This window comes from Colossoma macropomum, unplaced genomic scaffold, assembly GCF_904425465.1.
Source record: "Colossoma macropomum unplaced genomic scaffold, Colossoma_macropomum, whole genome shotgun sequence".
Lineage (NCBI taxonomy): Eukaryota > Metazoa > Chordata > Actinopteri > Characiformes > Serrasalmidae > Colossoma > Colossoma macropomum.
Window position 1 is genome coordinate 23,448,602 of NW_023494790.1, and position 23,972 is coordinate 23,472,573.

The following is a 23,972-nucleotide window of genomic DNA, read 5'->3' on the forward strand; positions in this document are numbered from 1 at the left end:
TATTCACTAATATATAGGAAACACATACACGCACGCACACACAAACATTAAATCAGTTAACTGTACCTATGAAAATCAGGCACTTATTGCCTCCAAAAAAATGAGGTTTACATAACTCCATAGTTCGGTTGATAGTTAAGTTCATAGTAAAAGTTACTTTTTAATTTTCAGTGATCTACACTACTGCTGCAAACAGCCTAATCGTTTTAAATAGTTTTCTGAGTTCTGCTTACATTTGAATTGGTTAGGTCAACTTAAGGAACATCTCATTTAAATACCCCAAATAACATCGCTTTAATCAATAAAGTTGTGGATTTTTTTCAGGTAACTTTACTCTGTAATTTAAAGTCTGGTAATCGCCAACATCTTCTGCGTATTCTTTATTATGCACAGTCATGTTTACTTGAGTAGGATGAGTTCTGTTAACTAGTTTCTTTCTATTATATTGTGGCACGATGGGACTTACCGTTGATCCTCATTTACCCTAATTTGCGTATTTATCTTTCCAAGTGCAAGAAGGCTTTAATAAACGTTGTTCCTGGTTTGAACATGATTCCTGGTCACACCTTGTCTGCGCTGATACCACAACACGTCATGTAATGTTTACTGAAAATTGAATAAACTCCATCATCCCTGTACTTTGCTGCAAATACCTTGTGCAGTGTATTAGTTTCAATTGAAACTCTGTGATTTTAAGTACATTGTTTCATACGATGAGCAAATAACTCATAACAGACAAGAGTCACCCATTTCTGAGGACTCAAATGGCTTCATGTATGTTTGCCATTCTACTCAGAAACTATCTGGGGGCTGATATTCACCAACTAAAAGCATTCTTGCCTGTAGGCTGAACTGGTAAACCTGAACACAAAACACCATCATGATGAGAATAATAAACACATGTATGTGCCCATTAGACTCTATTTCTTTCTGTAAGAAGGATTTAAAGTATGCATTATCATCATGCAGACAGCCCACTAGTCATTGCTGATTCACTGAGAAAGTCAATTTTAACCAGTATTTTTTTAAATCAGGTCATAAAGTTTAATCGAGTGACCATGACAGCTCTAAATTTAACTTAAAAGATTTATAGAGCGTCACTACTTTTGCTTTCACTGTTAGTCCTACAGCTTTAGTGACCAATAATGACCTTATTTTAACTAAATGCATTTTAACAGTATGCAATTGAAGTATTTCATCTTAGTGCTATGTTTATGTTATTGTTCTGTCTTCTGTTTCAGCTGTGGCTCAGTGCCGCAGGCAGTAATGAGTGTGGGATGGAGAGATAAAGGGAGAAAGTGGCAAAAAGATTTAAAGATGAGCATGAGTCAGCTTAATGCAGATTAGCCTTCTCCTCCTCCCTCTGCATTATCTCTCCTTTTCTGTCTTCTGGTTATGCTTTTGGAGCACTGCCCAGCTTTTTTAGCCTTTGGAGAATCCATTTCATCCTCTTTCATTGATTCGTTGATTTCATTGTTTGATCAGCTGTGGCACAGACTGCAGTCTTTTCATTCATCTCTGAGAAACTCTCCCTTGAGTTCTGACTATAGAAAAATTGGATGCAAGTATGCCGTTGTGTTGGTGACACCATTTGGCCATGTTTGTCCTTGTTTTCTAACTGGGTCTCTGGCTGTTTGCAGGGCTTCTGGGATGTAACCGTTTCCAGGGTTTGGCTGTAAACTACAGCTCTCTGCTGCTGGAGGATGGAGCTGGAATGCTGTATGTGGCAGCCAGAGAGGCCCTGTATGCTCTGAACTCAGCTAACATCTCCACTATACGCAACAACTCTTCTGTAAGTGCCATCAGCGTCCATTCTATTTGACACTCTTTTCAACTGCTTTGCTTTTATACTTGTTGTTTCTGTCTTTATAACAGATTGATTGGGCTGCATCTGCAGATCAGAAGAGACAGTGCTTAAGCAAAGCAAGAGACAATCAGGTATAACCTTGTCCTCATGTGGAGCTGACCTGGATTGAATGTCTTACTCTGGAGATTCTCCTCAATTAGGATCTTTTTAAATATCAGCTGTACCTGAGGCAACACAGTTTGGGTCTTAGGTGCTCACTACTCTTTCACTTCTTTCTAACTGTTGACTGTTGATGTAAGATCATATGACAAGTGATTGTAGAATAGTCACCCCACAAATATTAGGCCTTATGTTAAATTCTCATCTCAGAACTATGGAATTTTCACCAAATCCAAACATATTGGGCCAGTTTTTCAGGCCCAGTTTTAGCTTAATACTAGACTAAAAAGGCCTTTCAGGCCTTATATATGTTACGATAAATAAAAGAGTTTGATGTAGTACATAAACATTCCCCAGTCCATACAAAATGTTCCTTGCCATTCTGTTTCCGATGTCAGCCTTTAGCAGTTTAGTTCTGCCCATTTGTGGAGAATTACTAAGGAGTGTTTCAGCCTAGACTACTTTTAGAATGAGGAGCAGCACACAGCAGCCAGTCAGAACAGAGCTCATTTACACATATAGAAAACTGAAAGGCACACTAACAAAAACAAGCTGTTTAATTCTAAGGGATGAAGAGGGGTTGGAAAATGGTTCTGTACAAAAATGAGGAATGATGAGCTTTGGGTACATAAAATGAAACAATTGTCAAAAACAGACCTCTGGGAAATATAAAACACAATAAAAATGTAGGGCATAAACTTCTTAAGTTTTTGAGTGCTTCCATAAACATAGTCAAAGCTTGGTCCAAGGTGGCTTTTCCTTTTAGTGATGTCAGAATAGGCCTTTACTGTGGCTCAAGGCTTAAAGTTTTATGTACACATTATTCCAGTCACATAAAATCTTGCTCCTTTGACCTAGTACATTGAGATTTTGACAGAGATCCTTTGTCTGAGGTCTAGATTTATCACAATTATAACAAAACTTTCTCCAGAATGGTAACTTTATAGGAGAAGGAATGTGGTTCATGATTCAGTTGTGTCAAGTGGTTATGCACGAAAATATGTTCCCTCAGAAAAAATGTTGCCTCAACACAATTGCTATCTTTAGGTTTGCAGATACTGGCAAGAATTGGATTGATATGATTTTATTCTTGTGCAAACACTTCACTGCTTTTACTCATGTCAATTCAAGCACCATTGGTAAGGGGTTAAAATGCCTCCACTTCTGTCATGAAATGTTTACACAATCTTACTTCTGTATCTGTTACACTATGTGGCCAAAAGTATGTGTCATCCTAATTATTAATTAGTTCAAATGTTTAGCCACACCCATTGTTAACACGTGTATCAAATGAATCACATAGCCATGCAGTCTCCATAGACATGTGAAGAGTTCTACAACAATGAAACAGCTATAAACATGGCACTGCCATGAGATACCACCTTCCCACTAGTCAGTTCATGAAATGTCCGCACTGCTATATCTACCCTGGTCAACTGTAAGTACTATTATTGTCAAATGAAGGCATCTAAGAGCAACAACAGCTCAGCCACTAAGCGATAGACCGTGCAAACTCACAAAGTGGGGCCGTTGAGTGCTGAAGCACACAAAAAATCTTCTGTTGCATGACTTGCCACACTTCCAAACTACCTCTGGAAGCAACATCAGCAATAGAAATGTATGTTGGAAGCTTCATGAAATGGGTTTTCATGGCTGAGCAGCTGCATACAAACCTAAGATCACTATGTGCAATGTCAAGCATTGGCTGAAGTGGTGTAAAGCATGCCTTCACTGGACTCTGGAGCAGTGGAAACAAGTTCTCTGGAGTGATGAATCACGCTTCACTATTTGGCAGTCTGATGGTTGCCAACTCTACCTACCAGAATGCATTGTGCTGACAGTAAAGTTTGGTGGAGGAGGATTAATAGTCTGGGGCTATTTTGCAGGGTTAGGGTTCGGCCCCTTAGTGAAGGATGATGCGAATGCTACATCATACAAAGACATTTTAGACAATCATATGCTTCCAGCTTTGTGACAACTTTGGGGAAGGCCCTTTCTTGTTCCAGCACGACTGTCTGTGCCCCTGTGCACAAAGCAAGGTCTACAAAGACATAGCTTGGTCAATTTGATGTGGAGGAAGTCCAGTGGCCTACACAGAGCCCTGACCTCAACCCCACTGAACACCTTTGGGATGAATGTCAATTGCGAACCAGGCCTCGTTCAACATCAGTGTATGACCTCAGAAATGCTCTTTCGACTGAATGGGAAACAAACAGACACACTCCAAACTGAAAAAAAGCTTCCTAAAAGAGTACAGACTGTTATAGCTGCAAAGGTGGAGCCAGCTCCATATTAATGCCCATGGGTTTGGAATAAGATGTCCAACAAGCTCATACAGGTACGATGGTCAGCTGTCTACATACTTTTGGCCATATAATGTAAATCTTTCTGGCTATGGCTTTATTTCTATAAGATTCTTTATCAGTGAAGTAATCATTTCTCGGTTGTTCTGCCACAGACAGAATGCTACAATTACGTCCGGTTCCTCGATCGATATAACGAGACTCATCTCTATACCTGTGGGACCCATGCCTTCCGACCTCGCTGCGCATACATAGTGAGACTTTAAGTTCGTTATAGTGTGCTGAGTTAAGACAAACTTAGTAAAACGTTTATAACAATAGATGATTTCTGATTTGTGCTGTATGCTGTGTGGCAGGATGTGGAGCGCTTCAGCTTTGTGCGCTTTGAGGAGGGCAAAGAGAAGTGTCCCTATGACCCAGCAAAGGGCTACACTGGTCTCATTGTAGGTAAGAACACACTAAGGCTGGATTACAGAATGCCAGAACATCAATGGAAATACAGTGTTTCCATGAGAGTGTGGGTGGAGAGTGCGTGGGTGAATGAAACTCAAGGACATGAGTTTTTAATACTTTTTTATTTTATCCAAACGCTGTTAACTACAGCCCACTCTTTTCATTTAGTTTTTCTCTCTTTTTTTCCCAGCAGAGACTCAACCAATCAATAAAGCGTTACAATGACATGTAACAGGGCAGAGCAATCAATCTACAATTACCCACTTTAACTTAAGTTTTCACTAAAGGAAATGATTTGAATTGCTAATGTGCAAATCAAAGCATTCTTTCTCACAGTCCAAATCTTACATAAACAGCTGCCTACCTCACATTTTTGCTTCTCTGATGCATAATCTAAAGAGACAATGCATGTGTGAAATGTGTGGAGGACTGTCAAATGAATACATTGAGGTGTTTTGTTCTTATTCTCAGATGGTGAGATGTACTCTGCCTCTCAGTATGAGTTCCGCAGCACCCCTGACATTCGCCGTAACTTCCCCTTCCCCAACCTGCGGACAGAGGAGGCTCCGACAAGATGGCTTCTAGGTAAATTCATACTCCACTATATGGTGTCAAAATGTTTAGGGGCATTTTCTACCTTCAATCAATATACTAAGAGATGTTTAATCCAGAAAAAGACTGAATATCACTCAAGTCAGCTCACTTTAAAATACTCAACCTATTACAGAGCTTTTTTGAGTTAACTCGAGAACACTACCTACCCAACTCAAACTTCTTAGTTCAGTCAAATGTTCTCCTTATTCACATTTTTTAGACTTGCATCTCAGTTATATTTATATGGATCATTCTACTGAATTGGTTCAAAGTCAGAGCTGAAAACACGTTTGAATTTTTAACTGACTTGCATTTTAGACTAAAATGCTTTTGCTTTGAGTGACCCTGTGCTTCAATTATGTTTATTTTATTAAAACAATTGATTGAACATTCATTTTGTCACTATCAACACAGTAATAATGCCTCTGAAACTTTTCCAAATGTTTCAGGAGTGACTTTTTCTGAAATAATAATTTTAGCTAATTTTTAAATTTAACTTTAGCTGAGCATGACTCAAAACTGCTAGACAGTACATGACAGGCAAACACAGCTTTGAACAGATGTACACACCTAAAATCATAACATTTTTTGTTAAAACACAAAAAAGTTTACTTCAGTGCAGAAAATGTGTTTTGGTAGTGACGGTATTCATGGTTCTGCACTGATTTTCAGACTTTGGGACACATTTTTTTAAAAACAATAAGATCTAACTGCTCACCATGTGGCCAGCAGGGACAGGGATACAGTCTCACTTCCTGCTCCAAAATGTAGGATGTGGCTTAAATAAGCCTCCAGCTATGGATTAAAACTCTGTGTTTCAGCAGTGACATGAAAACATGGGAGAGTTAGTTAAAATTTAAAGACAGACACGCCTTGGTGATGAGAGAGGTCAACAAAGAATGACCAGACTGGTTCAAGGTGACAGAAAGGCAACTTAGGTAATTTAGGTAACCACGCTGTACAACTGTGGTGAGCAGAAAAGCATCTCAGAAGGCACAACACGTCAACCTTGAGGTGAATGGGCTACAACAGCAGAAGGCTGCATCGGGTTCCACTTCTGTCAGCCAAGAACAGAAAGCTGAGGCTGCAGTGGTCACAGACTCACCAGAACTGGACAGTTGGAGACTGGAAAAACATACCCTGGTCTGATGAATTTCAGTTTTTGTTGAGGCACACACATGGTAGGGTCAGAATTTGGTGCCAATAGCACAAATCCATGGACCCAACCTGCATTGTGATAACACTTCTAGCTGGGGCAGGTGGCCCATTAATACCAATCAATCATTGCTTGAATGCCACAGCCTTTTTGAGTATTATTGCTGACCATGTGCATGCCTTCATAGCCACAGTTTACCATCTTCTAATGGCTACTTTAAGCATAATAATGTCACAAAGCAAAAGTCATCTGAATCCAATAGAACACCTTTGAGATAGTAGAATGGGAGATTCGCAGCATAAAATGAAAGTGCATCTGAAAAATCTGCAGGAAAAGTAGGATGCAGTTATGTCAACATAAACCAGAATCTCAAAGGTATGTTTCCAACATCTTGTGGAAGCCATGCCATGAAGAATACTTGGTACACCCAATGTTGCTTCAGTATAGCAATTTTTTGTTAACTGAACAACGCTTGAAATGTTCCTTTCTATAATGTAGCAATTTCAGGGGCTCCCAAGTGGTGAAGCTGAATAAGCATTCACCCCAACATCAGGAGACTGTGAGCTCAAACCACAGTAATACCACAGCTATCTATAACTGGGAGTCCAAGAGGAGGAAATGCCTGGTGGCATTGTGTGATGGAACCCCAGCTAGAGGGGAACCTGAGGTGCCGTACTAAAAAATGTAGATTGAGAGAACTTTCAGCTAAACTATGAAGTTTGAGCAAGCACAGGAAAAGCTGTTTAATAAATTGACATAACTTTAAGCTGACTTTTCATTTTTTACAGTGAATAATTCAGTGTTTTACAACCTAATCTTTTTGTATCATACAATTACAAGCAAATAGAAGCAATGCCCATTGGGTCTTATTATAGGTATGTTTTGAGTTTTCTGTTTTTTTTCTAAATGCAGGGAAATGCCTCATTTTTATTGCCCATGGTAATCGACCGTGCAATACGCATGCAGCTTACAGAGATTACGTTGAAAAATGCTGGATTTTTCCTTTAAGGTCCTCTTCCCACGGTGTGGGCAGTTTTTCCACAGAAAATCACATGCTGTTAAAAAGCACTGTGCACAGTTACTGTGGTCGTGTCCCACCAATGCAGTAATGTCTTTAAAACATAATTCATCTGTTATTTTCTGCGTGGCAGCTAAGTCCTTTGTGTTTTCTGCAGAGGCGGACTTTGTTGGCTCAGCGTTATTGAGAGAGAGCATCAACAGCTCCATTGGGGACGATGACAAACTTTATTTCTTCTTCACGGAGAGAAACCCAGAGCAGAGCCCTTACTCCAGTCAGACCAGAGTGGCCAGAGTGACCAGGGTCTGTAAGGTAAAGCCTGACAGTAATGCTAAAGCTGGGCTTGAGTTTAGTTAAAGTAGAATTCCATGGATTTTTTTTACTCTTTTCATAATTAGATGGTTAAGGTGTAAACAAAATCATTCAGAGTGGTTTGATGTATGATACTGTGTTCTAGAGAAGCTTGCAGAGGCACAATTGCTCACAATGATGTTGAAAGGAACCAGAAGTATTTAAAAGCTTTATCACATGGAGTCATTACTTGAAATGGTTACAGATATGTTGCCTAATGTTAACAGATTTCTTTACAATAGTTTTGAGATAAAGTTTTAGCATATAAAATATTTTTTGTTAAACACTTGTGGCAGAGTGGTACATGCAGGGAGTTATAAGGCAAAATAGTCCCCACCCCCTCTCCATTTTTTTTTTCAAATTTACCACTATTTCAACATTATCAGATGGCAATATAACAGAGCTGCAGACGTTACAACCCCTGGTTCTTATCACCACTACTGTGAAGAAAGAAGTTGGTAAGTTTCTCTACAATAAACTGTTTCACATCAAATCACTCTAAAAGACTTCAACAACATGTCAAGAACAGAATTATGGAGACACTTTAACTTATCATTTTAAGTTAAGTCAGCTCAGAGTATATGTGATAACAGTGAACCTCCCGGGCTTTTTTATTGTGTAAAATTGCCAGAATGTGCTCAATTATCTTATATGTTTGCATGTCCAGTTGAGTTGATGCTCCACTTTGTGTGACTGCTCTCATCTCAGTCTGTCTTCCTGGGGGCTCTGCAGTGTGCTGCTGTTGCCAGGCAGGGTAGACCCCACCCCCCAGTCTCTTAGCACACACATTACACCCCCTACTCTAATCTCATCTCGTTTAGCACGCTTCCCTCACCCACCCCTCCACTATACCCAGAATTTGCTCTATCAAATCCCTTAAATTAGCAGCCTCCTCTACACTGGCTGTGTTTTATTAATCTCCATTATTCTACATCTACACTCACTCTGCTGCTTAAACTTCATATGTTGGGGAAGCAGGTCAGGTCCCTCACTGGCTGGCTTGGCAAGTGAAGAGTGCAGAGGAGCTCTTGTACAAAGTAGGCCACACTATGGCAGCACACAGCATGCACACACACACGCACACGCACATATGCACCAGACTTTTCTCGCTAGAGGCCCAGAAACATGAAATTTACATTTGCAGAAGGTGACCTGAAAGTTTCCTAAAAGAAATAATGCACTCAGTTTTACACAACAACTAACATGCCATTTCATACATTCATCCCCACTCTGTTATGTTTTCCTTTACATTCAGCCCTTTTGGTAGCTTTTTGGTCATTTCAGTTTGTTTTAATGCAAGTCATTCAACCATGACCACATAATGGTAGAGATGAGTATGACTGGATGTCTCCTCCGTGATGATTCCATGTATTGTCTCTATTTAATATCATACTCACGCAGCACATGATGGTCTGAGTCTTCTGTTGAGGGAATGTGGAGTGACACTGTGATTAGCCATCAAAGCATTTCCTCAGGCTGCTTCTGGAGTCAGATGGGATCCGTTTCGCAAGCAGGCTGTTGCTAGCTCATTTAGGACATAGCTTCTAGAGAGCCATTACACTGCCCTCTCAAACTGCCCTCTCAAACTTAATATTTAATTGAGGGTGCTTAACCCACCAGGAGACTTACTTTTGAGCCAGCCATTCTCTGTGGATTTTAAGTAAATTGTGGAAAAAGCTAAGATTTTCACACACTGGTCTGTACTAAATCCAATTAAACAGGACTGACTATGCTCTCATTGTAATTAAAACATATAATGTTTTCTAAGAAGTCATAATGCACATGATATACTCAGAAAAGCATATTGTGGTGTAATTTATCACAGTAACAATAAAATATCATACTATTGAAACTGGCACTGGGGATGTAACCCCCTTGTCACTGGGGTGATACCCTCACGGTACCTTTAGTCAGGGAATATAATTGTGCCATAATCCATTGAAATCATATTTTCTAAGTTGTCTTGACTCCACACATCTCGTCTCGTCTCCAGGCTTTTTATTTTATTGTTCTGTTTTAAAACGTTAGGTCATAAAAAGGTACAAATACATACTTTTCACTTGGGAAAAAACTATTTAAGATGCACAGTTGGACCTTCAAACCACTGTTGTACCTTTGAAGGTACATTTACATTGTTTGTATCTTGAACGAAAAATGTACCTACATAGTACCTTTATTTCTAACAGTGTAGGAGGATGTAAATCCAGAAGAAATACATGTTTTAAGCATTACTGCACTCATTTACTTTCAGTTAATTGCTTCATATGAAAGCTGTTCCAAACCAAGAAAAACAGAAACTATTAGCTTGTAATTTGCCTCACAGAAGAGGCAGGCATGGTTTTAAGACAAAAAGAGGACTTTTTGGTAGGTAAAATGCTTATTATTCTCTGTAATTCTTCATTGGTCATACTTGAGTATACCTTCAATATTATTGATTATGAACAGACTCTGTAAGGTACTGGAAGAGCTCCCCACTGGGCACAGAACTGCAGGTTATCAAAATGATGGATCACTAGTGCTGTTTCTAATTGCTGTTGTTTTACTTCTTACTTTCTAGCCGCATGAAGTATTTTTTCCATAAAAAAGGCAAAATATTCACTTCATTTTGAATGAGGCCTTGCTATACAGATGTCTGATCCACTTGTACCAGCACAACACACACTAACACACCACCACCACGTCAGTGTTACTGCAGTGCTGAGAATGATCCACCACCCAAATAGTACCTGCTCTATGAGGGTCCATGGGGGTCCTGACCGCTGAAGAACAGGGTAAAAGGGGGCTAACAAAGTATGCAGAGAAACAGATGGACTCCAGTCTGTAATTGTAGAATTACAAAGTGCACCTATATAGTAAGTGGAGCTGATAAAATGGCCAATGAGCATAGAAACAAGGAGGTGGTCATAATGTTATGCTTGATTGGTGTATATATATTTAACTTGTAATAGAATTTAATGTACCAATTTTCTTCAGTTCCATTGCTCCATTCATTTTTCATGAGAGAGAGAGAGAGAGAGAGAGAGAGAGAGAGAGAAAGAAATACTCTGACAAAGTAGTGTAGTGTGAATACTGAATACCCTGCCCTAATGTAATCTATTATGATACATGAAAAGATGACGTAATGTTCGGCATACATATGTATACATATATGCATATATATACATATATACATGCAGGACAAAATCGTCCTCATCATCCAAGGAAAACACATTCTTAAGTTGTAATAGAATTTAATGTAACAATTTTTTTCCGGTCTGTTGCTCCATTCATTATTCATGAGAGCGAGAGAGAGAGAGAGAGAGAGAGAGAGAGAGAGAGAGAGAGAGAGAGATAGTAGGCTAAATAGGAGAGATAGAGTTGTAGCTGTTCATGCATACTCTGTGGATGTAGTTGCACTCTCAGAGCAGAGCGTCTCAGATCAATACCAAGTATTCTACTGAGACAATGTTACGATTTTTAAGGGCCAGTGAAGAGAAACTGCAGCTAGGTTCCATAGGCTTCTTATTGATACCACTGGTGCTTTAATGCATTTGATTTGAAACAACCACCAGCAATTGCACCCCTACTGTATGAGCTAAAGAACATGACTGTCACATTCCTTTAGTTTCTTCCATTTCTACAGCAACATGGAAAAAAGTGTGCCCTACTTTATGCAGATAGCCCCTATAGATTATCTACAGAAAATGGGTTGATTCTCAACAGTGTTATGGTTAAGGTTAGGTTTTGTATGGAGATTAAGGTAAGGATTAGTGACAGGGTTAGGATAATGGACGATCAAGGTGAATTTAATTGATATATAGTTTAATGCAAGACGAGCATCTGCAAAGAATCTACAGTAGTCTATCCAAATAGTGTTACCAGAAGTGTTAACTGACAGATCACCTTAGTAAGGAAGGACACTCTTGTCTGCTCAATGAAGTTGAGAAGTGTAAGAGTACAGTCTACACCACTGGTCGGCGGCTCTTTTACTGCCCTGTTGCGGCTCCACAGCAGAATTAAATTTTTAGGTAAAAATAAAATAATCCTCCTTTGCAGTAAAATAAACTGCTGACACAGTTTTAACAATAAATGGCCTTACATGTTGGGGTTTATGTAGCCTAAAACTGCTAATTTACCAACCTTTAACCCTGAAGGTTGGTGTGCAGACTGCTGGTCACATAGCAATGCAGAAAACAATCTTGACTAGCTAGTAGTTAACCAAAAGGCAACGAGAAAGATATAAAACGAGCATAATTTGAGAACAATTTGGAGATGATTGGACTTATTTGCATCTATAAACACTTAGCTGGTTTCCGGATATGTTTAATCTGTCAAACATTAAAAATTTGCGAAGCTGAAATCAGCTCGTTCGCTAGCTTCTTGTTCTCATTCAGCCTTAAATGGTACAACAGTTACATTCCGGCGCCTCAGGGACCATTTAAGGTGGAATGGTAAAATTTGAGAAAAACAAAAAGCTGGTGAATGAGAAGCTGACTTCAGCCTTCTACAAAGTCAAATGTTGAGAGACATTTTACAAGAAACTATCCTACTTTCGAGGAAACGTTTCCTGCCGGAGATGTGAGAAAAGCGGCTATAGCTGAGCTAAAGCTAAAAGCAGAGCAATATAAGTGTGAAATTTGAATGGACAGCACGGCTTTTGCTCTGTTCCTTCTTCTCACAGCTGTGGGGGTAGAAGAATTATGTAGCATTGGACAGCTCAAGCAAGCTCAGAGCAGACTCAGTCCTATGAAAGCAGCCCAGATGGTACACCCTCATGACTGCTCAAGGAATATAGCCAACCCACTTTCTAATGCAGCCCACAGAGATGACTCCTGAAGGAATCTCCAGTAGGAAATGCGAGCACACTGTGGTAGGCAGTATTCAATACAGCAGAAATGAGTGCAGCAGTATCATCTACATTATGTAATCATAAGTAATGACTGACATTAAGTTCACCTGGAATACTTCTACTTTCAAATGCAAAGCGTAGCATATTCTAAAGAAAAGCCAGTTTAACTCTGGCTCACGCTTTTATTAGTAAGCTTATCAACATATGTTTTACGTCAGCTTTAATGTATTTCTGCCCAGGTACAGTCATATAGCCATATGCAAAAGTTTGGGTGCCCCTGCTCAAATGATATGGTTTGTAAGTTAAAGTAAGTGCACATCCTCTACAGAAAACACATTAATTTTAATGCATAATTATTGTTTATTTGCTGCATTTAACATATTGGAAGGGGACCATAAAATTTGGCCAATGCAAAAGGCATATTTTATATCTCCTATTCTATTTCTTCACAAATAGTTTAGACAGTTTATTTCTGAAACCTCAAGAACAGCATATATTCAGTCATTCCCTTATCAGCACCAGTTTGTAGTGCCAGAAGAATTCTGGAATGAAGCTAAAGTCTTTCTGTAAATGTGCTAGTGTAAACAGGACTGAGAGAGGGATGGTGGAGGAAAAGGAGAGAGATACTAAGGAACTCTGCAGTCACTGCAGCTGCTAAGCTTGGTACACTCAGATGTAATTAGAGTGAATCTACTTGCGCAGGCATGGTGTGAACCTACGCATTTACTCTCACCCCCGCTTTCAGAGGATGTTTGTCACAGGCCTAAGCAATATAATCTCCTGCTAGTCCAGATTTTCTCTGTCTCTCTCGCCCTCTCTCCCTTCCCTCTATCTCTCTCTATATCTCTCTCTGTCTCTTTCTGCTCTGTTCGCCTTTCTCTTTCTCTTTCTTTTTTTGCTTTGAATAAATAATTTCATCGTGTTAGATCTTTCCACATCTTAATTAATTTAACTTGTGCTCTTCAAAAAAAAAAAAAGATTTTTAACTGACCTTAAAGCTAAACTATCTAAGTTTTGGGGATCTGGTGGAATTTGGAATTGCACTCCACATGTGGAAAAACATTTTGTAACATCAGTTGTGCTTTACACCCCTTCACTGGGCGGATGAATCTGATGACTGCGAGCGTGTTGAAAGAGTATTCAAAGAGAACTCAGTCAAAACTTGGTGTTTTCAGAGGATGTGAGTGAATTATCTACTGCAGTCATCATATCTTCATCAGTATAATGTTGATGTTGCATTAGAGGCCTAAACATCGAGCTGAAACTTCTTATTTAAATTACTATCTCAGGCTTTACAGGGCGACTCATAGCAGCGCATGCACAACATATTTTAACAGGTTTTTTCCTCCTGACTCAGTATAAAAAAATAAGTAACCTGGTTGTCTTACATTTTGAGTTCATTGAACCTCTAATAGTAAAAGTCCACAGTAATCTGTGTTTTATGTTCTGGTAACTCATTATGTGATATTGAGTGAACTCAAAATTTGAGGCAACCAAGTTACTGGGTTGAGTTAAAACACTGAATTATTGTCTAAAGTGTAAGTATTTTTCACTCTGATCATTCTGTCTCTAGGGTGACATCGGAGGTCAGAGGACTCTCCAGAGGAAGTGGACATCCTTTTTAAAAGCTCGGCTCAAGTGCTCTATTCCTGAGTACGAGCTGCAGTTCAATGTCCTGCGCAGTGTGTTTGTGCTGGAAGGGCCGAGCGTGCACGACAGCACCTTCTGGGGTGTGTTTGGTCTCGAATGGTGAGAAAAATGCTAGACCTATAAAATAATACATTTGATCATGAATCAGTAAATTAAACATAATTGCTCATATAATTGAAAAAGCTTTTTTTGTTTTATGTGGTATGTAAAACATCTTTAAGCTTCAAAATGTACCCATTACTGATCAGTCCACACTGTCCATTTAAGGAAACTAAGCCATTTAAGGAACTAAATATTTTTAATAGCTTTTATGTGATATCATGAAACATAATATGTTTACATCCATCTGCCTATTCACTCTACAGCAGTTTAGCTCTGCCAATTCACACTGAAGTTATAAAGATTGTTTCACCCCAAACTGCTTTTTGAATACAGGGCAGTCAATCAGAATAGAGTTTTATACATATCTTATAGGGACTGTTAAGAGTGTATACTATTAAATTATGATGTATAAACCAAACTGAAATGTTATATTTATTTATTATTTAAATAACATTTTCAATAAATATTTATATTATTATTTATTATTTTTATTTATTAAAAAACATGGTGAATTGGCATAATCCCTCTTCTAGTAGGTCACCATTGTTGCACAGTGATGATAACATGGTTGGTATGACCATCAAAAGTTTTTTTTCTTGGAAAATGTCATGCTCTGGCTCAAGTTGGAAGGCTGAATGACATATTTGAGTTAAATTAGATAATTAGCTTGCTGTTCTTCACTTGTGGCCAAAAGAGAGGGCAACCATTTGATGCTGCAACAAAATTACTACTAGAGAGAAACTGTGTCTATGTTCAATAATAAATAATATTTTATATTAATAACAACATATATATTAGAAACAACATATTTAATAGCATTGGGCATGTACAACATGTTGAGGCTCCCATGTCGTAACAGTCAAGGTTCCCTTCAAAGGCCCTGTATTTGTAAAGAAGCTCACATTAACAGTATTAGTGGACAAAATACAAGAAAAATGTCAGGTATGGGTTTTTTCAAATAAACATACTAGAGGTACACATACAAAAATGTAATATGTTAAAAACATAATGCAGTATATTCTATTTATATTGCTGAAATTATTAACAACACATTGCAATATATTGCATTTTCACACAGGACACAAAATACTGCAGATATTTATGACTCTGCTGTTGATAAGCTTTGTTTAATTCAGTTTATCATGTTTACTGGATTAGAGTGTAGGAGAGATTGTGTATTTAATTCTGATATCAACTATTTACACATATGTCCCGTATAGTTGTTGAAATGATTTCTTTTAGGGCTGGATTCCAGAGGGCATATAAATATTCTCTGCTCCACTATGCAGTATTATCTCATTAAAATGATGTGAACAGAAGCAACATTAATCTGCCAACATGTGACCGACTTTTGGATTCCCAGTCAGGGGTTTTATGACTGAATAGGCTTTAAGGAAAATGACTTAGAGACAGACTTACATTAGCTACTCCCAGCAGCTCACCTCCCTACGCACAGACGCAGACAGTGGAATGGAGGGCAGAAGGCCAAGACTGGAGTTAGCAGATGTGTAGGTGTGTGTTAAAAAGAACGAGAGTGAGTGTATATAGCACTAAATTGTCCTTCAAACGGTATAAAGGCTGAATCTCTGCTTTTCACTCCACAACAGGTTTATTATAGGACAGAACATCCAGCTATTATTATTTTTTCTTTTATTATCATATTAGGTGTTATGAAATCCGTAAAATCCTGCCTAGGCTAACAGTGAAAAATGTGATGAGAAGTTGTTGATGTATTTGTCTTTCTCGTTACTGGGGGGGATGTCCAGTGGCTCAATAAGTGAGAAAACAACTTTAAATGGAATACATAGACTAATTATATCATTTATCGGGCCTATATTCTTCCCTTATTTTATGCATTTTTTTCTGAGGTCATCTTTTCATGTTTGTAAAGTTTTATGAATCAAAAACAGCCATAATTCACTTTAACATGAACATTTTCCAACCTCTCTTTAACTCTTAGAATTAAGCAGGCTGTTTTTCTTATGTAAATTATCTCTGTTCTGATTGGCTGCCCTGTATTGCCCCTCATTCAAAAAAGCAGTCCAGGCTGAAACACTCCTCATAACTTCAGTGTGAATGCACAGGGCTAAACTGCTGTAGCTGAATAAGTATATATATATGAAAAAGGGCTGTTTTTTGTGAAAAATTAGATTCAAAATGGGCTGTTTTTGCAGCTTAGTTTCTATATTTGGATTGTATGGAATGAGGACTGAACAGCACATTTTGAATTTCAGCAATGTTTATACTACATCACACTTTTCTTGTTTTATGTTTTTCTGAGATATGGGCTCTTTAAACATTTATGTTAAGTGTGTTCTTAAAATAATATCATATTTCTTGAGCTCAGAACAGAGAATGGATTGCTACTTTTTATATGTCCGGCTCCAGTCCACCCTACACCTTTCATATACAAACACATCTTTTATAGCAAATCACTTGACAGTGAATCAGCTTAATTTGAAATTCGATGATAGTGGCAGTTACACTCAAGATAACAACCTGAAAGTGTTTATTCAGTGTAGAATGATTAATAAGCTGTGCTTGCCTGTGTGCCACCTCTCTCTCTCTCTCTCTCTCTCTATCTCTCTCGCTTTTTCTCAGGAAAAACGTTAAAGCATCTGCAGTCTGCCAGTACTCCCTCAAAGATGTACAGGCTGCGTTTGATGGGCCCTACATGGAACTCCAAGACTCTAAATGGAGGGAATACACCGGGAAGGTTCCAGACCTTCGGCCTGGCTCAGTAAGTGTGCTGTGTGTTTAAGGCCTACACCACTTCATCTCTTTAAAGCAGGCAATGAACAGTTCATCCTATGAAGATACAAAATTTGAAATATACTAATTCAGCTCTTTCCTATATCCTATATATGTTCTCGCATAACAATCTCTCTTTTTCTGTTTCTTTCACTCTCTTCTCTCAAGTGCATAACTGATCAGCACCGTGCTCAGCTCATAAATACGTCACGTGACCTTCCAGACAACATACTGATGTTTGTCCGGAGACACCCTTTAATGGCCAGAGAAATCCAGCCAATAGGAGGGCGACCCCTACTGTTCAAAAAGAGTGTGGACTACACCAGAATAGCAGTTCATAAAGTCACTGCCTTGGATGGGAAAAGCTATAATATGCTCTTCATTGGAACAGGTGCTTCAGCTCCTTTCACTCGTGCTCCATCTTATGCAGTACAGATCACGGTTAATATATACTGACCACTGCTGGAACAAAACCTCCCAGCTCCAAAAGGGAAACTTTAAAGGAGAAGGAAAAATATTATTAACTTTAATAACGTATAGGGATGTTATTATTTTGAAACATTGCTATTGATGCATTTGTCACTGAGATCTCATGGCAGTGACCCTGTATAGACAGTTGCATGTAAAAACCCCTGGCAAATTACATATTCTTTTGATTTTTGAAGTGAAAAGATCTTAAAAATATATTTTTTTGTAAATATTAATACACAGTTATTTTATATTGAATTCACTTAAAAAATAGAAGAAAAAATTGTAATTGTGTGCAAAAGTTTGTACACTTTTCCTGCTATAAAGTCTCAAAACTGAATTAACTCATTAGGATTTAATTGACTTGCTGGGACTTGTTAGGCAGGTTAAGAGTGGTCAGCTGATAAAATCTCTGCCAAAGGGGGTGTTACTAAGTACTGACATAGTAGGGTGTACAAAATCTACCACTTGGAGTTAATCAAGCATAAAGCAATAGTGCATTTGCTAAATAGTTATTATTAAATTATTAAATTATTAAATAGTTTAATAATGTTATTTTTAAAACAGTTTGCTGCAGAAGTTGTGTTTCCTTTTTTTACTTCAAAGACCAACAAAATAGATCATTTGGCCAAGGGTGCTTAAACCTTTGCTGTATATACCGTTCAAAAGTTTGTAATCACTGTTGTCAGTAATATGAAACCAATTTTTATTGCAGATATATGTATAAAATGACTGTAGTATGATGCTAATATTCTATAAGTTTCAAAACTAAGTAAAGTTGAGTAAAGTTGTAAAAATGAATTTCGAGCTGTAGATGGTTCTGTAATAACTGAGAAAGCTACAGTCGTATTCAAAGGTTTGAACCCCTGGTCAAGTTACATGTTTTGTTGATTTCTAAATAAAAATAAGTTAACACATCCTCTACAGAGAAAACTTAAATATGGCATTTTTCTACAAAGTGTTAGGACACAATTTCTACTGATTTGCTGAGTTTTTTAAAAAAAAAAAACGAATATGAAATTTTGTGTAATGTTTGCACAGTTTTATGTTTTTTTGTCTTAAATTCAGCAAATAAATAGTAATTGTGACCAAATATCACGAATCAAGAAGCTATTCATAGTCATTTTGTGATACAACCTTACTATAAATAGATAACTACAGATAATTACAGATATTATTTAATACAATTTGCTATTTTTTACAAAGTTCTTATTGTTTCCTAAATACTTTAAATTGTGAATAAAACATTGGTTTACATTTTGGTGTCTAGTTTAGAAGATTTCAGTCTTCACTTTATAAATTATTATAATATTTAATATGACAAGCGATTCTAAACTTTTGTCCGGTAGTATGAAGTACATATATAGGACTCAAAGTAAACTGTATAATATTGCTTTACAGTAGAAAAGCCATCAATTATACTGAGTACAAGAAATTCCTCAGCCTAACTGTGTGCATATGTGTGTCTGCCCTTATACAAACACAGATGAGGGCTGGCTGCACAGGGCTGTAGAGATTGGAGATCGAGTACACATCATTGAGGAGCTCCAGCTTTTTAAGGAGTCACAACCCATAAACAACATGGTTATTTCACATAAACAGGTACAATAAACTTACACTGCACACATGATTATCACATAAGAACAGTTGCATTCTGACCGTCTACATGCTCTCACAGCGTTAACAAAGTAATGATGTATGTACTCATGGATGTCTCATGGATTTCTCCTTATTTTGTCAAACAGAAGAGTGTATATGTAAGTGCTGCGTCTGGAGTGGTGCAGGTGCCTCTGTCTGCCTGTATGCGGTACACCTCATGCTACGACTGCGTGTTTGCTCGAGATCCATTGTGTGGCTGGGACGGAAGACAGTGTGCTGAAATATCATCCTATGCTGATAAGTGAGGCCTAATACTTTATTTACTACTATAAGCTTGAGCATACATAAAACTCACTGCTGTCATAGAGTTGTATTTAGACAAAGCCATGCACTTATTCTACTACTGTCAGATGTACTGTAGCCTGTGTATGGACACACAAAGAGTCTGACATAAGAGAGTAACTGCTGTCTGCTTGCTTTTCCAGGTCTAACCTGACTCAGGACATTCAGATGGGTAACAGAGGGTGCGATGACATCACAGCTGATGGTGTGTATCAGCAGAGATGCAGCTGTGTGACATTAAAAGGAAGATTTAAATAAAATCATTCAGAGTGGTTTAATGTGCAATGCTTCATTCTAGAGAAACGTACCAAGTCAGAATTGTTCAGAACGGTGGTGATAGGAGCCAGTAAGAGCCTGAGACATTGTTTTCTGATAGTTTTGAGAGAAGGCTTTGGCCTTTTTACCATTCATCCATTCATAGTGGAGAGGCACATGCATGTTGTGATGCAAAACAGTCCCTAAAGACTTCCCTCAGAGTTCTTCTGATTTTCCACTATTTTACCATTATCAGCAATATATATATAAACCCAGACGACATGTGTAGATTGATTGATCGTTTTCGATAGTAAATAAAATAGCTATATTTGCATTGTACACATCATGGCTCTTGGTTGCCACTGTAGCACCACTGTAGAGAAATTTGAGCCTGTACGTTTCTCTGCAATGCTTCATTTCACATCACACCACTGTATATGACTTTGTTTATGTCTCACTCATTTAATTATGCAGAATTTTGATAATTCAGTGGAATTCCCTTTTAAAGCAATATTCTACTAAATGTACATAATTACTTTACTTTCTGTTTACCTTCAAAGCAGCAGATAAACCCAGACATTTTTGAAGAGCATAGGTACACTCTTAAAAATAAAGGTGCTGGAACGGAACCACACCAAAGAGGAACCACTTTTGGCTAGCTAAAGAACCTGTTAATAAATAATGGATAGTGATTCTTTAAAGAACTATTATTTTAAATTAGATAACATTTTTAAGGTTTAAAGTATCTCCACATAACATAAAAGGTTCTATAGCAATTAAAGAGCTTTCCTAGAAATACACATTTAAGCAAAGGACAATTTAGGAACCTTTATTTTTAAGAGCAGAGATGTAGACAGGCATTTTGAGTTGGGGCTGCTAAAATTTTAGGCAGCATGTACACACTGACGTCATGCAAAATATGCCCTTTTTTATTAGAATTTTTTAACAGGTCATACCACACAGTAATGTGTTGAGAGATGACAATATACACATTCAACTGACTCATTAAACCGCTGATGCACACCTTGATTTCTCTACTGTCTCATTATGGACAAACTTGCAAAAGATGAGCTGAGTGGTGACCAGTCAAGATTGTTCATATGTTTCTACAAAATTAATTGTGTCACATCAAGCTACACATTGATATTTGACACTTAAACACACACACTGCACGGGAAGTATAACAGTTAGAAAAAAACAATGTATTGAAAACTTATAATGTGATTTCTTTTATATTTATAAAAATTTTAGACCACTTTGTAAAACTATCCTTTAATTGCATACACTATATGAACATAATAAACATAAAAATAAAATATAAAATCTCCATCCTAAACAAGCACACATAGATCTCTACTATGCTCAGGTTATTTTTTATTTTTAGCAGTTGCAGTTGAACAGCTCTGAAATCTGGGGATGCTACCGCACCCCAGCACCCCTACTTCCTGCATCTCTGTTTAAGAGTGTACAATTTAAAGATAACTCTAGATAGCTGAAAGATTGCTGAAGCATAATGTATATAAATACATTTGTTGTAGTGTTGCCTTACTGAAGTCATTTGGCCTTATCTTACAATATTTATCTTTATGTTTTATCTGACAGGTTTAGTGTCCCATCGCACTCGTTCAGTGATGACGGGAGACGATGTGCTCTTGCAGTGCGAGCTTCGCTCCAACTTGGCAGTTCCACGCTGGACGCTGAACGGTGAGCAGTTGCAGGGTTACGGCACTGACACAGGCTACCGGACCGGCATTGATGGACTGCTCATCATTGGAGCTCAGAGCAGGCAGAGTGGTCACTACCGCTGTTATGCTGTGGAGAATGCCGTTTGGGTTCCTATTTGCAGCTACATGGTGAGGGTGCAACCTGCACCTCCAGCTTCACATCATCTACCAACAGACCCAACCGCACTACCAGAGAGTTTCTTCACCACTACTAGTGCAGTACCTGTCACACCCACTAGTGGCCCCACTGAGCAGCCCCTGCACTCCCCACCTGCTGCCCTGCCTTCTGGGCCTGAGTTTCAAACCAACCGCCACATGGAGGCCATGTACATTTCTTTGGTGGCTGTGTTGGGAGGACTCTGTCTTGTGCTAACCGTGGTTCTGCTGTATGTTAGCTTCTGTGCACATAGTGCCCCTGCTGGCAGGAAGTATTCTCAGCAAGGGCTGGCAGTCACTGCAGCCACAGAGAGAAGGCGGAGCTCCCATTTGGAGCTGAAGACCATCTCTAGTCACTGCAATGGAAGAGCCGATGGGCGTGGTAGAGCAGCATCAACAGACGGAGCGTTCCTGCAGATAGTTCCAGGGGAAGGCCAAGCTAGCCCTAGCAAGGAGCCACCTCCAGCACCTCCACTGCCCATGCCACCACCCCTGCCATCTACAGACTACACAAACGGCCTCTCAGCCACATTACCCAGTGTCTTAAGGAAGATGAATGGGAACAGCTACGTTCTTCTGAGGCAGGCAGACTCAGAGATGACCTCACCACTTTACCATTCCTTCACAGAAGAGCTCAACAGAATCTTAGAGAAGAGGAAACACACACAGCTTGATCTCCAGCCAGACGAGAGCTCTGTGTAGCTCTGTTTCCCTCTGATACATGTAGCGACCCCTTATGGTGGGAAGCGTAATGTTACAACTGCTAAGAAGCTGTGTTTTATTCAAATAATATACCCGTGATGGTGTATGTTTTGTGCTGTTTTTGCACTCTATCCTCATGTACACCTCCAGTATATCTAAACTGAAGCTGTTGTGTATGATGATCTGGCTTTGTTTTTTAATGTGGACCTTGTGGACTATTATGACACTGATTAGTTTGTGAAACACATATTTATTTTATTGAGAATGGCTGAGGACCAACCCTGGATGGAGATGATATGCTGTAAGAAATGCTGGGAAACAGACTGAGGCTGGTTCCCAGAGCAAGAACTTGCAAACTGAACAATAGAACTAAAACCACACAAAGGAAATGACTTAAACGTCCACAGTGTTAGATCCAGAAGTTCCTATTTATATTTACAGTGTTCTGCATTCAAATGTTGATTGCAATGTAAATGCATAGCTAATCAATGTGATATTCATAGAAATAGTCAAATTAGTAAACTGAGAAACTTTCTTTGTCACATAGCACTGTATGTACATAACACTGATCACTTACAGTTCTACTTCTACTACTGTTCTACTACTTTATTGACCTAAAATACTGTGCAAAAGTCACACATCACCCTTTTGTTGATTTAATTTCCAGTCAAAACAGCCACAGAGTACAAGTTATTCAGTGTTCAGTATCAGGAAAAAAGTAAAAAACATAAATAAAACATATATGAACATATCTTACATTACACAAAAGCCTCAACTGCTAAATATAACATAACATTTTCAGCATTTACTGTGTCCATCCTTTGTCTTTATTACAGCTTCTCTTCTTTTTCAGGAGTCTTTTAGTTTTCCAAAGAAATCTTTTTTTTTCTAAAAGTCTTAGAAGTTGGTTGCATTTTCTGTTTCTCACAATACAAATCCAAACTCATTCAGTGATGTTGATGTCTGGACTCAGTGAGGTGGTCAGTCTGTTGTTCTGAGAACATCAGCAGTTTCTTTGTTTGATTTCCATTTTTTTTCTTTTTTCAGCTTTTTTCTTTTTGATAGATTCTCATCAGCTACTCATCTTTTCAGACTCATAGTGTTGAGTTGTCTTCTTATAGTGGAACGATGGACCGAAACACCTGTGGATTTTTTCAGATCTAAAGCAAAAGTTGAGTTTGATTTTCTCCTCTCTCAAAGATGAAAGCTTTAAGTACTGTTTATCTGATGGTGACCTTTTTTTGGTCTACCAGGTCTTGCACAGTTGTTGGGAGTCCCACTTTCTCCTACATTATGCAAGAGGATTATATTATATCTAATCGCCTCAGAAATATCTCCTGAAAAATGAATGACTTGTACTAAATGGCTGTTTTGTCTGGAAATTAAATAAATGAAAGCTGGCCTCTGGTATTTGCATAGTACAGTACATAGATCGCCAGTGGAAAAACGGAGGAGAATTATTGGTCTCTCAGTTGAGGTTTGTGAATAATTTGCAAAGGTAACAATAAATCATAATTCACATGGTATCTTCAGACATGCTGTAAGAATATTTTA

At 38.3% G+C, this 23,972-nt stretch overlaps 1 protein-coding gene across 4 annotated transcripts in view; it reads left to right on the forward strand.

Moving 5' to 3' along the window:
• sema4gb (sema domain, immunoglobulin domain (Ig), transmembrane domain (TM) and short cytoplasmic domain, (semaphorin) 4Gb) overlaps positions 1 to 22,952 on the forward strand; it is a 42,603-nt gene extending 19,651 nt beyond the window's left edge. For 3 of the 4 annotated variants that reach the window (XM_036572629.1, XM_036572630.1, XM_036572631.1), the window contains 13 exons: positions 1,641 to 1,792; positions 1,876 to 1,938; positions 4,425 to 4,523; positions 4,626 to 4,716; positions 5,194 to 5,307; positions 7,648 to 7,802; positions 14,243 to 14,418; positions 17,023 to 17,161; positions 17,341 to 17,563; positions 19,127 to 19,242; positions 19,386 to 19,540; positions 19,725 to 19,786; positions 21,439 to 22,418. In XM_036572629.1, coding sequence (XP_036428522.1) covers positions 1,641 to 1,792; positions 1,876 to 1,938; positions 4,425 to 4,523; positions 4,626 to 4,716; positions 5,194 to 5,307; positions 7,648 to 7,802; positions 14,243 to 14,418; positions 17,023 to 17,161; positions 17,341 to 17,563; positions 19,127 to 19,242; positions 19,386 to 19,540; positions 19,725 to 19,786; positions 21,439 to 22,418 — 2,525 coding nt within the window. Of the gene's footprint in view, positions 1 to 1,640; positions 1,793 to 1,875; positions 1,939 to 4,424; positions 4,524 to 4,625; positions 4,717 to 5,193; positions 5,308 to 7,647; positions 7,803 to 14,242; positions 14,419 to 17,022; positions 17,162 to 17,340; positions 17,564 to 19,126; positions 19,243 to 19,385; positions 19,541 to 19,724; positions 19,787 to 21,438 lie in introns of all 4 variants that reach the window. The other variant, XM_036572628.1, reaches the window with a different exon arrangement.
• Positions 22,953 to 23,972: the final 1,020 nt, after the last annotated feature.